We start from the raw sequence: 15,779 nt of genomic DNA on the forward strand, positions 1-15,779 counted from the left end.
AAAAATATAATACCTGAAGAAATGTACTCTTCGAAAGACTATCAGTGAATCACAGGGGAACATACTTCCATACTGAAATATACAGGAAGAGGTCAGTCCCTCAGCAGGGACATCATAGTGGCCCCACCTCTAGAGGTGCCACCCACAGAAAACAATGAACATAAGAAAATACACAGCACATAAATATTAAACAATACTAACAATTAAATAATCACAAAAACTTCAGAATGACCAAAAATGGCAAAATCTATAAAATAAACATAATCCAGGGAACATACCATGGAATAACACATTCAGAGCAAAAAATTGGCTAAAATATGGGCTAGGTGGAAAGTGAACGGGTGGCAACCCTAATATATATGTTACTATTTGGGGTGGGTGTCTGTATGTGTGTGTGTGTGTATTTGCCTCTCTCCTTTCAACTTTTAACCCTTGAAGGACCTCAAGCAGCAAAACAAAAGATGGGCCGTGCTGTTCATCAACTTTTAAATATGACTTCAGTGCCATCTCATCTACCCATTTCCTTTCCCCTTTTTATTTTTCTCGGTGTGACCTATTTGTTCTTTCTTTCTTTCTTTCTTTCTTTCTTTCTTTCTTTCTTTCTTTCTTTCTTTCTTTCTTTTCACAGCAAAACAATTCAGGTGAAAGTTATTGATGATGAGGAGTATGAAAAGAACAAGAACTTCTTCATCGAGCTGGCTGACCCACGAATGGTGGACATGAGTTTGCAAAAAGGTGCAGTAGCCAGCCTCTGCTGAGTATGAAAAAAAAATAATTAAAGGCTAACGCTGTTCTCTCTTCTGCTGTCCTGCTGTTCTACTATTTATTTATTTGTTGCTGCTGAAGTCTGGGTAATGTTGTCCAACCGCTGCAGTACACTCTGCTATCTTCTGCCATCACAGGGTGAATGTTCACCTCTAGCAGCCCAACTAAATTCTTTCAAGCATTTCTGATTAGTTCATCCTAGTTATGGTGCATTGTGGTTAAATGGCAGATTTGACAAATGATGAGAGAATTTTAGAATATGATATATGAAGCTATTCATTATTGATACAGAAATAAGTTAGGAGAGAACAGAAAACCCTATTTTACAAGTAAAGGGTTATGGTTGCTTTGACTTAACCTTATGTTAAGCAAAGATTTACCTCAATGGCACATCAGTCCATTGCATGGCTTACTCTAACACACAGTCTCATTCATTTACATACAACAGTCCTTTTCTATTTCTAGTTACATGCCTTGGCATGGCACCTCAAACCAATTGCAGGTCTCTGGGGCTCCCTTATATTTTTAGCTTTATTCAGTTCAGGTGACAAAGAATGTATACCAATGAGCTCAAAAAGCAAAATGTGCCCGGTTGTCATTGCATGCATTATAGGAGACCAATAGGAGGCATAGCCTGGAAACCAGAATATAATATAATTCCAGGTCAAGCTGAGATACCTCTGGGAGATAGTTTCCTGCATATTCCTGTTAAACATTTCGTTCATGGAAGTGGTGGTGGCCATTGCTATTGAACTTCTTTTTAAATTATTAGATGACATGCTAATCCTATTAATCTGCCTGTTTCTCTCTCGAGATTCTGCTTATCAAGCCAGGATAGTGTCATCATTTTTCTCCTCAGCCCATATTCAGTAAAGCTTGTGTGCTTGACTTACTTTTAAACATCTCTCTGGGGTCAGTGCCAGCTTAGCCCCAGAATGACTTGCTGTTTTAGGGGTAGCTTAGAAGTCAACCAAAGTGACACATTTTATTTGCTAACTGAAAAGATTACAATATGCAAGCTTTCGGTTTTTGTAATCATTTTAGTTAACCAATAAAAAGTGTCATTTTGCTTGACTTCTCACTACATTTCATAATGGCTAACACGGTACAACACCCTAGTACTATAGGGGTAGCTTAATAATTCTGTTACGGATTTCAGGATAAAGTACCCTCCAGTAGCCCTTTGTGTCCCTGTACCCTTAAAAAATTTCTGACCATTGTTTTTTTTCTCTACAACCTGTTCACTTGTATCTGAAAAGCAGGATTACCTGTTCTTGTCCCATATGCCATCACATCTCCTGGGCCATGTGGCACTGTTACAGAGCATACTGTGATGGGCCTCTCTTAAGTACTGGCTTTACACAAGAAATTTGTCCCATTACAGGTTCCCTCTGTTTCGTATGACTTAATTGTGACCTGTCCGTGATTTGTATGGAGCAATTCTTTCTGCAGATGACCTGGCCACCTCCATATAAACAATTTATATATACAATGAATTCAGAAAGTCCTCTTCACTTTATGTGCATTTTAATGTGTTGTAGATTTACCTTTTAATGGGTAAATATGACATTTTTGTCGATCAATTTACACTTAATAACCCATAATGACAAAGTGCAAATGTTTTCAGAAAGGTCTGCAAATGTATTAAAAATCAAAAACTGAAAGCTGTCATTCACAGAAGTATTCAGACCCATAATTCAGTACTTTGCAGAAGTCTTTTTGACAGTTTTTGCGGGTAATTCTCTGCAAACTTTGCACACCGGGATTTGGGCTGTTTAGACCATTCTTCCTGGCAGTTCTTCTCAGGCTCCATTAGACTGGAAGCAAAGTGTCTGTAAACTACCACCTTCATGTTTCTCCACACATGTTCTATGGTGTTTAAGTCTGGATTTTGGTTGAACCCTTGTGCTGAATAAACTCTGCCGCTGACTTTGCTGCATGCTTCAGGTCATCAAATTGTCACTCCACTCAGATGTTGCAGGTTTTCTTCATGGGCCTCTCTGTATTTAGCTGCATTCATCTTTCCTTCAATTCTAACCAGTCTCCCTGTCCCCATAATTTGATGCTGCTATCACCATGCTTTATTATTGTGATGGTGTTAGGCAGGTAATGAACAGCACCTGGTCTCCAGAAATAGTGTTTGAAGTTATGCCCAGAGAGTTCAGTTTTTGTTCTAAAAGAGAATCTTCTTCCTCATGCCCTTCTGTCTAGACAGTCTACCATAAATGCCTCATTGATGGAGTGGTGCTGAGATGTTTTTCCCTCTGTTAGGTTCTCCCATCTCGGTAGGGGACGTCTGAAGTTCTGTTAGTGCGATTATTAGGTTTTTGGTCATCTCCCTAACTGATCAGTTTCCCCAGAGGGCCAGCTCTATTAAAAGTCCTGATGGTTTCAGATTTCCTCCATTTCACAATGTTTGAGGCCACAGTTCTCCTAGGAACACTTCATGGTTTATCCTCTTGCCTTGGTCTGTGCCCCACGTTAGTTTGATTGTGGAGGTCTACATAGAGTTCATTGGACTTCATGGCTTGCTTTTTGCCCTGCCATGCAGAGTGAACTGTGGGATATCCAGTTAATTCAGTTTGCCTCAGGTAGACTCCAATCAAATTCTAGAAACATCTAAAGGGGAATTAAAGCAAAAAGAATTCACCTGAGCCCAATGTGGAGTGCTGTAACAGTGGGTCTGAATACTTATACAATGGAGAGATTTCAGTTTTTGATTTTTTTTTTTCAAACCTTTGTGTAAACATGTTTTCACTCTATCGTTATGGGTTATTAAGTGTAGAATGATGGGTGAAAATGGCAAATTTATCCATTTAAAATTAAATCTATAACACAATAAAGTGTTCAGAACATGAAAAGTTCTGAATACTTTCTTAATCATCTGTATGTGAGATGTCTACTGCCCTGAAGTGTTGGAATAACACTGGTGTTGAAGATGTCTGATAACATGTGGACAGTTTGGCATGTTCATTCCATTAATCTTTTTAATCTGCCTAATCCAGTTTTAGGGGTCAGAGGGAGATGGATCCTATTCAGGCAGCATCGGTTGCAGAAATGCCAGGTCATTACAGGGAACTTGCACACATGCATTTGCACTCCTTAAAAAGAAGCCAATTTAGAGTCACTTACTCTCTCTCTGTCTCTCTCAACAAACAAATATGTTTCAGGAGTAGTGGAGAAAGAATAAACTGAGATGAAGAAAACATGAATAATCCATAAATATATATATAGTCCTCTCTGAACTGTGAGTTACCAGTGCTAACTACCAAGCCACCCTGCCGTCTCTTTATGTAAAAATGTATATAATAAATACATGAACAGAAAGAACCAATATAATGAACATGAAAGTATAAATAAGTAACTTGTGTGTACTAAGGAAGGAGTAGACTAATGAAAAAACCAGAAGTCCTCAAGGGGTTATTCAGCCATAGAATGAGACACAGGCAAATATGATTTCTCCTTGCACAGCATGGCTAATAGCTCTTTGTGCTATTTTGTGCAATGTAAGCATACATTGTGTGAAGAAAACTGATTTTTTATTTATATTTTAAATATTTCTGAAAATAAATCACTAATAATTTTTTATGTTCAGTTTAATTTTCTTTCATATTTACTTGAATCAAAATGCTCCACAGGCTTATATCCCATGCAGTCCTGCCTTTTTTGAAAAAGCGATTTCAGTTATGATCATGATGCATAGTCAAAGGGATCCCCGCTGGAAATCTAGGAACCATTATAAGCATTAGCTTTTTAAGTAAACAGCACCACATCATTATGATAGTCAAAACAGACAAAATGAGCTATTTGTAAATTTCATATTTTTCCGTTCAGCAGATATCTCAGCCATCCAAGGTGATTATTGTTTTTTAATAAGTCACACTTTATGCTTCTTTGCCTCTGACTCCATAGCACTTCTGTGCTTTTAGCAAATTGATTTTGTAGTTGGTATTCAAAGTATTCCATTGAGATATAAAGAGAGAGAGAGAGAGACATAAAGATTAAGTATTGCTGATAAAGTGAATGTTCTGTTGATGCCACTTTTGCAACGTTTTTCTGTCTGTCCGTGACCTGAGGCTGGATTCTAGATGACACAAATCAAGATGGGTCAGGTGACCTCATTTGATGTAGCTGCTGGCGAGAGAGCAAGTTCCAGCTGAGCTGGCAATGAATCTGGAACACACTTGGTCTTTTCTCCCACTTGCTTCTAGTTTTGTGTTTTTGAACCATTTCTTCATCATCAGCTGATTTTAGAAAAGTAGAAGTTTGTCTTTAGGGGTGATGAGCAAAGTGTTTTATATAGTGCCTTTCAGAACAAGCCCTGTACGAAAACCTCAGTAGCAGCAGTGTTGTAATATAAAAAAAAAAGTAAGACCAGTCTGTTAGCTCACCCTCATCTTTATGCCATTGAATGACTGTCTCCTGAGTAATGAAGAATCCTTTAACTAGAGCTGAGAATTAGATGAATCCAGATCACCCATCCTTGAGTTAGGGAAGAGTGTGCTGTTTTGTAAATCAGCCATTTTACACCAGGCTGAATCTAAACTAAAGTTTATTAAGGGATAGCAGGAATCTTTATAATATACAGTATGATGTGTTTTAATGTAGCATCGCTCATCTATTATTGTGCCATTATTTAGGAAGGAGATCAGAATGGTCTGAATGTTGATGCTTTCATTAGAGACAATAATAAAGTACAATCAGCCTGAGGATGGTTATATGATGTCATTAATTGTACTACTGAAACTAACACCACTACTGCCAAAGTAGTACATTAAAATTAAACTCGACATAATGATGTTTTGATCAACAATAGTGGCTTAGTGCTGCAGAGGTCTGGTTTTGACTCTTTTGAGTAAAGCCACCATGCTGTCCTCATCTTTGTAGCAGCTTAGCTATGAGTTAAACAAACTAGTCTGATGGTTTAAATGGTTTCCTCTTGTTTGTCAGATTTCTTATGTACTAATGATCCTGTGTATTTTCTCCATCCATAATGGCTTTTTCTCACATTTGATAGATGTACTTGAAAAATAAATGGTTGGCTGTAAATAGTCAATGGATGTGTTTTAATTGTGCATATCATACTGCTCTGTGATTGAGTGGTATCCTATTCACAGTGGGTTCATGTATTGCATTTAATGTTAAAGGAATGGTGCTTGTCAGCATTTTACTAAATCACCAGTTTTAGGAATGGATTGATAGATTATACTACTTTGTTCTATACCTTTGCTTCCACCCTTAATAAGAAATTTACTAGTAGCATTACCATGGTTTGACAATAATTACAATAATAATCACATAACTCTGCACTGGGATTGTTGTTTTCGACAGAAAATGATAATAATACCTACTAGACAGCATGGTAGTTCAGTAATTCATTCTGTTTCCTTGCAGCTCCAGGCACTAGATATTAATGTACAGATTGGCCACAGCATGCTTCACATTTCGTTTCCTTCCACATCTCTGAGATATACCGTGTTTGTTTAATTGACCTAGAATGACTAAGTATGGGTATATGCATGAGTGTGCCCCAAAATGGACTGTTATCCTGACCAGAGTGCAATCCAACTTTGGTCCTAGAGCTGTCTAGATAGTCAGTTTCCATCTATCCTCAAATGACACTGCAATTTTAAATCTGTTGGGACTAAAAACCTGCAGACCTGTAGGTTACCAGGAAGGGACATGAAAACCTTTGGACTATCCAGTATTACATCTGATATTTCAAAAATATTACAGAAATACTGATGATAATAATAACACATCATTTTCCAATATTCTAAAAATAGAATTGATAATGATTATACTGCTCAAAGTACTTTAATAATAAACTGAATGCTAATGCTACTCTTGCTTATATGGCAATAGTAATAATTTGAGTAATGTGAGTTCCAGTTGTCATTCAGTTTAGCTTTAATTTCACCAGAACAATAACATTTATATTTATGCTTCTTCTTTCAGTAAGACATTTACATAGCAAGATCATCATCATCGCCATGTTTCCAGGTTTAGCCAGGGTAGCTAGTTGTCCCTGTAAACTTTTTTCTTCTGTTCCCTGAGGTCCCAAACATCCTATCATCTGACACAACCTTGAACCATGTCATCCTTGGGCTTCTTTATCTCCATAATGTGTGCAATTCTCCAAACAAATCTGCCCAAATTACATTAGTGTGTTTGTCCCCAGCACAACACCAAGTCTTTCTGTTAACTCAGTGTTTATCTTATTCTGACTCCATGACACAACTACATATATCTTATAATTTTCATCTGTATTCTTTCCATTTTGCCCTCTTGCTCTGCCTTCATCATCCACATCTTGTTATAATACACTTTATTTTAGTGTATTTAAGTTCATTTTGTTTATGTGCCATGATCGATGTGTCACATGACTCAGATTCATCACATCAATGATGTCACTAGATGCCTTAATATCTCTCTATTATAATTAAAAAAATCCTGGGACGAGACGAAACTTTTTAGCCTAGGATGACATGTGACTTTTTCAGAGAGATACTTTCACGTCCCGCGAGATGAGGCTTTGTGCCAAGAAATTTAACCCTACCAGAAATAAAAGACAAAGAGTAGATGACAAAGTAGAACATCATAAAGAATTCAAAAATGTTGGCGCAATACACATGCAGAACAGGTTAGAGATAATGAAAGTACTAAAATTCGAAAGTCTCAAAAAAATGATAGTGAAGATTGCATTAGTGCAAACAAACAGAAATTATTACTCGGTGAAATAGTGGAACAGTGAAAAGAGATTGAATATATTGTTTGGATTTGAACTTTAAGTCTGGAACCCCTGCATATTTTATTTTTTCTCCAGCCGTCTGGACTTTTTTTGTTTTTTCTGTCCTCCCTGGCCATCAGACCTTACTTTTATTCTATGTTAATGAGTTTTGTCTTATTTTAATTATTTATTTTGTCTTTTTTCTCTTTTTTCATAATGTAAAGCACTTTGAGCTACATTATTTGTATGAAAATGTGCTATATTGTATAAATAAACGTTGTTGTAGTTGTTGCCATCAGGGAAAAGTTGTTTCCCAATGAAGACACCTGTCCACGAGAATTAAAAGATTTGTTGTTATCATCAGTTAGTTTGCTTCTCAAGTAGACCAAGTTCTAGGTTTGTTTTTTCTTTTCTGGTTCTCTTTTTCAACTTTGACTTAGGTTTTGCTACTGTGCTTTGTTTGCTTGGTATATTTTCATCTCCTGGTTTGACAATTTGCCTGGCTCTGTCTACGATTCTGGTTAGCGTTATTATCTCTTGGTCTTTTAAGTTATTTGCTATAATCCCAGAGATTGTGTTTCACATCTCATCACATCACACTCTCATATACCATACTACTACTCACACAGCTTTTGTAAACCTTTCCCTTCAATGTCAAAATGGTTCCTCTAGAAATCAGATTGGCAGACAGCTCCTCTCACCTTCACTAACTGCTATACCAGCAGTCAGACATATCACCTGAGTAGTTTAACATAGGAACATTTAATAAAAACGAATACAAACATGCACTATTCAGTAGAAGGAATAATATTAAAACTTATAATTAATGTCAGTTTAAGAGGTTGTTTGTGTAATATAACCTGTGTTCCTTTTGCCATGTTGTAAGACTGTGCTGCATAGCCACATGAATGGTTGCAGTTGTGTTCACATTTTGTTCATATTAAGAAATTGATGACAGCTATATATTTTACTTAGAGTCTGTTTAGTATTTCAGCAAGAAATAAACTGAGAAGAGAGCTATAATAATTTATGAGAATTATACTTTTATATTTGAAGAAGATAGCAATAGGCTGGCACCCTGTCCAGGGTTTTGTCCTGCTTGGCTGTCAGTGGTGCTGGGATAGACTTTAAGCTCCCAATGTAGTTCTGGGAATGTTTTTATGTTACATTATATTAGTTAATAAAGACTATTGAACAAACAACTGTTTAATCAACTAGATTAAATAAAAATACAAGATGTAATTATTTTTTGCATAAAAGTGCACTGAATAATCTGTTTTGTAAACGTATTGCTGAGGATACATGATGTTTTTTCTTTTCATAGTGAAAGTAGGTGATTACACCTTGTCAAACCCTGCGGACCAGCCTCCTAAAAATGATATGTATTAAAAGGAAGTGTTCTTGAATAGGAAACATCAAATTATTTGTTGTTTATATACAAATGTGTTACTAGAATGTTGTGTGCTACTTGATTTTATCACCTGATCTGATTCTAATACAGTGGCTACAAGATTTCTGCTAGTTTAGTTTAATGGGGTTTCTGCCAGTCAGGAATGTGTGCCCACCCAATAGTGCTTGCTATATATTTAATTAGGGACCGAGGAAGTGTCATCAATTTTAGTTCTTTTCATGTACTTACACTTTCATTTGTATCCATTATTCATAACACATCTATCTATTAAATAAAGAGAATCCAAAAAATATTCATTTTACTACATTATGATTTAAAAAAAGTTAACTTTTCAGTGGTATCAAACTTTCCAAAAAGAAATTTTAATAAGTAAGAATGACAACAAAGAACCAACATATTAAATAACTTGGATTGACATGGATTGACCATAAAAGGGTTTGTATTAATGAAACATTCATCCAAAAATTGCACACTTGTTGCTTGCCGTTGTGCAATGTGCCCTAAACTTTACTGTAGTGTAACAGTAAAGTGAGACCTCAGAGTTCTGCCAAACCACACCCAAATCCTCACTGTACTCCAGGCAGGTGGAACATGAGCAGAGTTTGAGCAGGGTGTGCTGTGGCGGGTCTTTACTTACTGCTTCCAGGGGCTGAAGCCACAAGCTAGAGCACAGGGCATGAGGATGGGTCCATTTTTTGTTTTGTCAGCAAAACCAACTTGCTTGCAATGTACTTTTTCTTCTTCTTCTTATTGCTTCTTCTTTTTTCTCTTTGTCTGTCTGTTTTATTCTTCTTGTGTGGCTGCAGGAAGACCATTATGGTTAAAATAATAGATGCAGAAGAGTACGAAAAACGAGAAAATTTCTTCATTGTGCTTGGTGAACCAACATGGCTGAGACGAGGAATATCAGGTCTGAGGGGGCGCCATAACTAAACCAGTTTTGGCCTATCAAACTGATTTTATATATATATATATATATATATATATATATATATATATATATATATATATATATATATATATATATATATATATAAAATTTTTTTGCCTCCAAACTTGTCCACGACCTGTATTTGTACCTCTTTTTTCTTATTTTTATTTTGAGTTTCCCTTGTTGTTGGTTCTGCAACTTTGTTTGGGATAAATAAGGAGACAACATATATAAAACTTGCCTATTTTCCTGCTGTGTCATACTGATCTTGATGATGGCTTGCACAAATTTGATTATAGTCATAAAAGTTGGAAAACAGAAATAAAAATTCATTCAAATATAGCTGTTGATCTATGACTGTAGAAGTATCACTGTTTAAACACCAAGTACTTCACTTGTAAGTAGGAAACAGTCAAAACTTCAGGCTGCATTTAGAAAACTACAATCATGCAAAAACAGTACATTTTCATTTCTGTACCCCATGCATTTGTCATTCCATGAGGCCAAAATCAGACAAATTATATGTTTACGATGTCTCACAGACCATTTGTAAGAAATACATGGAAAAGTATGGGCCTTTCAACCTGAGTCCTGTTTTAAGTAATGCGAAGTATATTGTGATCAAACTGTGTGTTTAAATGTAGCAAAATAATCATTCCAAATGTGTATATGCAAATTAAGGGCAGCAGACTATTGCAGAAACTAAATAATCTACCCTCTAAATGACATCTTGAGTGATTTTCTGATTTAACACTTCTTCATCATAAAATGGCTTGAAGGAGGAATTTTTCATAGATAACCAGTGTTGACATTTACAGTAGGAAACTCCTCAAGTCAGGGCTTCAGCGATTTGGTGAAAAAATACAATTTATAGCTTTTTTAGCCCACGTCAACATAAACAGAAAAAATGTATCACTACAGGCTAATTACAGTACTGTATAAAAACAGCAAGTAGATTTGGGGCACTAGTATACATCTTCTTCTTCTTCTTTCGGCTGTTCCCATTAGGGGTTGCCACATCTTCTTCCATATCTTTCTGTCCTCTGCATCTTGTTCTGTTACATCACCTGCATGTCCTCTCTCACTACAGCCATAAACCTTCTCTTAGGCCTTCCTCTTTTTCTCTTTCCTGGCAGCTCTATCCTTAGCATCCTTCTCCCAATATACTCAGCATTTGTCCTCTGCACATGTCCAAACCAACGCAATCTCGCCTCTCTGACTTTGTCTCCCAACCGTCCAACTAGAGTTGACCCTCTAATGTACTCATTTCTAATCCTGTCCATCCTCGTCACCCCCAATGCAAATCTTAGCATCTTTAACTCTGCTACCTCCCACTCTGTCTCTTGCTTTCTGGTCACTGCCACTGTCTCCAACCCATATAACATAGCCGGTCTCACCAGCGTCCTGTAGAACTTCCCTTTAACTCTTGCTGATATCCGTCTGTCATAAATCACTCCCGACACTCTTCTCCACATATTCCATCCTGCCTGCACCCTCTTTTTCACCTGTCTTCCACAATCCCCATTACTCTGCACTGTTGATCCCAAGTATTTAAACTAATCCACCTTCACCAGCTCTACTCCTTGCATCCTCACCATTCCACTGACCTCCCTCTCATTTACACACATGTATTTTGTCTTGTTCCTACTGACCTTCATTCCTCTTCTCTCCAGAGCATATCTCCACATCTCCAGGGTTTCCTCAACCTGCTCCCTACTATCGCTACAGATCACAATGTCATCAGCAAACATCATAGTCCATGGGGACTCCTGTCTAATCTCGTATGTCAACCTGTCCATCACCATTGCAAATAAGAAAGTGCTCAGAGCCGATCCGTAATGTAATCCCACCTCCACCTTGAATGCATCTGTCACTCCTACTGCAGACCCCACCAACAGTCACACTTCCCTTGTACATATCCTGTACAACTCTTACATACTTCTCTGCCACTCCCATATAGACAAATATAGTAAGACTAAAAATTTAATTCTCTCAAATGTTTCCATAAAAGGCATGTGTAGGTCATCTGTTTGATTAATCTATTCATTATTTAAATTAATATGTAATACTGCAGGCAGGTAACAACTTTATCCCAGTAGAGTTATGTGCATGTCAGAAAACAACCCTTACATACTTCTCTGCCGGCTTGGGACTGGCATGAAGAAACACACTGGTTTGTGCATCCCCTGTGGCTGGGTTGGCACCAGTATACATATACCTTATATATCAGTCATTATTGTTGTGTATTTAATAGGCTTATTTGTCACAAAACAAATAACTTTACATTAACATTGCAAATATATTAAGTGTGCATGACAGCAGACAGACATAATTATCAAACAACGGAGGCACCTACATAGTCAGAATAAAACATAATGATTTCAAGAACCATTATCATATACTGTAGTATCTGTGCATATGCCCCCTTGGTGAAGCTGTCACTTACTGTTTTTATGTAATATCTTTCACAGCAAGCACAACCTCAATGTCCTGTTTAAAGCAAACAGAATAGATTAAGATTAGGATACTGATATGCATCCAAAAAGGAGTCACTCTTACCACTATAGTCAATGTGTAGTCTCTATTTTAGGAATACTAATGTGATCCCCGCCATTACATCTTTCTATCTAAAGCATAGACAGTAGGATACAGAATAATTTTCATTTCCCATTGGTGTTTGATATAATCATTTTATCAAGTCATCACTTTTCATTTTAGTCTTTATCTATGCCATTAACTGAAATCTAACTGAGAGGCACCTACTGGAATACACTTTGTTTAGTGTTATGCCCCTGTTTCTAAACTATAGTGTGTTTGGTTAGTTAAACATGTCATTTTCATTTAGAAATCTCTTGTTTCTTTAATTTGTAAAATTTGTTTACATGCATGTGACTATCATCATCATCATCATCATCATCGGTCGGCTGCTCATGCGAGTATCACTACGTGATGGCGCTTGTGCAGGCGAGAATGATCTTCCGCCATGCAACCCGGTCCTGGGCCGCCTTTTCGATCTCTGTCACAGTCATTCTCTCGTTGCAGACAGAATCGGAGATGTACTGGGCATATATGAGCGCAGGCCTTCCACATCTGGCCTTGCCTAGTTGTAACGGCGGGACGTACAATGCGTATTTCCTGATTAGTTCATCTGGTGGACGACGAAGCATGTGGCCCACACATGTCAGTTGATGCTGTAGGACTGTAGTTGATAGTGGTTGTTGTTCGACACGGGCGTAGATTTCCGAGACAGGTATGTGATCGATTTGCTTGATGTTGAGGATTACTCGATAGCAGTTGATTGCAAAACTATCAAGAGTGTTTTGAGCTGGTTTGTTATGATCCAAGTTTCACTGCCGTATAGGAGTATGCTTAGACAGGAGGCTTTAAACAGGCGCACTTTGAGGCGTATGGAGATGTTGTTGGCTTGCCAGATGCTTTTTAATTTCCAAAAGGCGCCCCATGCTTGTCCTTTACGTATCTTGACGTCATTCGATGTAGTGGCTACCATCGAACCGAGATATTTGAAATCGCTCATTATTTCGATGTACTCGTTATTAAGAACAAGTGGAAGTTGAGGGCCGAAATCAGCATTTACTATCATCTGTTTGATCTTCTGGGAATTGATTTCTGAGCCAACTACTTGACCTTCATTGCTGACACGTTCAAATTGTTGTTGGGCTTTTTCGCAACTGCCTTCAAGTAGTCCGATGTCATCGGCAAAATCCAAATCATTGATTTTCTGTTCGGGGTGCCTTGAACTTGGGCAAGGATGAGTAACAAAACCATAGTCTCCTGCTGACTTACGCATGATGAAATCGATGATGATAATGAAAGTGAAAGGGGCCAAAACATCGCCTTGGAGTACTCCAGTTCTAGTAGTAAACTCACTTGAGAGGTGATTGTCTAAAAGCACTTTGCTGGTTGAATTAACATAGAGAGTTTGAATTGCGTTGACTACTTTCTCTGGGATGCCGTAGTGACGAAGAATTGCAAACATAAATGTTCGTTTAACCAAATCAAAAGCTTTTCTAAAGTCGCAAAGAGCGGAAGATTCTTGCTAGCTGCACCTTTGAATAGGCGGCGGAGGATGTGGATTTGTTGAGTGCAACTGCGCCCTTTGCGAAAACCAGCTTGATTGGGACATAATAGAGTGTCGACTGCAGATTGAATTCAATTGAGTAGCATAATGTAGAACACTTTGGCTGCGATTGACATTAATGATATGCCTCGATAGTTTGTCATAAGTTGTAGGTTGCCTTTTTCAGGTATAGGAACTATGATGTTAGTAGTCCATTGCTTCGGCGCTGTGGTGTTTTCGTAAAAATATCGGCAAATCATGAGTAGCTTTGTATGAATGAAATTGCCACCTTCTTTAAGAACTTCAGGTGAGAACGCATAGTGAATACCAGGGGATTTGTGCTCCTTCAGTTGGTCAACAGCAGCATCAAATTCAGCCCGCGAAAAGTTGTTGGTCTCGATCGGGAGGTCCCTGGCGGCTGGACTTGGGAGTGTGTCGGTGGCTGAGGAAAGCTTTCCATTTAGAAGATTCTCGAAGTACTTGGTCCTTTCTTCGACTATAGTTGTAACTTGAAGACATCAAGTGTAATTTATTAATTTCTGGTCTCCTGTTACTATAGCTTAACATCAACCTGTTATTGTTTCTAAGCACCACAGAAAAAACTTTTTCCCAAGGAATTATGGATTGTAGATTAATGCACTAGAATAACAACTGACCGTGAGTTGAGAAAAATAGTTTTAGTTTTGCTTTGTATTTGCTGATTTTGGAAAATTTGTCCAACATTTTATCCAGTTATATCTAAAATTTGGTAAATAAAAATGTCCTTTAAAAATACATTAAAAAATATTTTTGGTATTCAGGAAATATGTATTGTACATAAATTTCAACTTCTTTACATATCATTGCTAATTTCTCAGATATTTCAAGCTAGACTGCTTAAGATTTAAATGGCTAAATACATAGAATAAAAGTTAATATTCACCACTGAAGCATTTAATAGGATATCGTAATACATTTAGCATCTATAAAAATAAAGTCTTAAAAACTTTCAAAGCACCGTTCACAAATGGTAATTTTCAAAACTTTCAAGACTTGATAGATGTAGTTGAGGCTGTAAAAACTGAAAATCAACATTTATAATTATCAATGAATGATAACCTAAAATTCCAGCACTGGAATTTGGCTTTATAAAAGAATAATTTTGTGCTCATATTTTCACATACACACAAATACATCATATAAGAGCAACAAAGTTAAATAATTGAATAGGTCATCCATTTGAAGCCAATCATTTTTGGGCTCAGCCAGTACTAGAATGGGAAGTGAGCTAGAAAAAGCTAGGGTTGCTATTAGAAAAGGTGTTGGTGAGGCCTCAGGGGGCACTTATCCTGTTTTCTGTGTGCAGATCCCAAAGCCAAAGTGAAGTGACGGGGACATTGTGCTGTAAAAATTTGGCACCGTCCTTCAGATTAGATGTAAAACCGAGGTTCTGACACTCTGTGGAGATAATAGGTTCCTGGGATGTTTTGAAAAGGTTAGGGTGGTTTCTTCATGTCCTAGCTAAATTGTTCACCATTGGCTGGTCATTCTAGCAAACTTATTATCTCCCATCCCTTATTGGCTATCTCTATTCTGAGCTGAATTGGATGCCAGTCCATCACAGGGTCTACACACAACCACACTTACATGGGGTCAGTTTGGAATTGGTATTTATTGTAAATTACACATCTCAAAAAAAAAAAACATGCAGGATCAATGTGTAAATTTAACACAGGATCATTTAGGTAGCAATTAGACACTGCACCAATCTGCTGTCCTGTTATACACATTTTTATTTCAAGTGTAGACTCCCAACATGGGTCATTTTTCGTCATATTTAAAAATAGTCACATGCTAAGTTGAGAAGTTTTTTATTTAATACAGT

At 37.3% G+C, this 15,779-nt stretch overlaps 1 protein-coding gene across 3 annotated transcripts in view; it reads left to right on the forward strand.

Annotated features, from left to right (window-relative positions):
- slc8a3 (solute carrier family 8 member 3) overlaps nt 1-15,779 on the forward strand; it is a 366,652-nt gene that overhangs the window by 230,040 nt on the left and 120,833 nt on the right. The window contains exons 1-2 of one of the 3 annotated variants that reach the window (XM_039741134.1): nt 658-735; nt 9,713-9,816. In XM_039741134.1, the coding sequence (XP_039597068.1) occupies nt 9,723-9,816 (94 nt within the window). In that variant the 5' untranslated portion in view covers nt 658-735; nt 9,713-9,722. Of the gene's footprint in view, nt 1-628; nt 736-9,712; nt 9,817-15,779 lie in introns of those variants that run through there. The other 2 variants (XM_039741132.1, XM_039741133.1) reach the window with 2 other exon arrangements.

This window comes from Polypterus senegalus, chromosome 18, assembly GCF_016835505.1.
Source record: "Polypterus senegalus isolate Bchr_013 chromosome 18, ASM1683550v1, whole genome shotgun sequence".
Lineage (NCBI taxonomy): Eukaryota > Metazoa > Chordata > Cladistia > Polypteriformes > Polypteridae > Polypterus > Polypterus senegalus.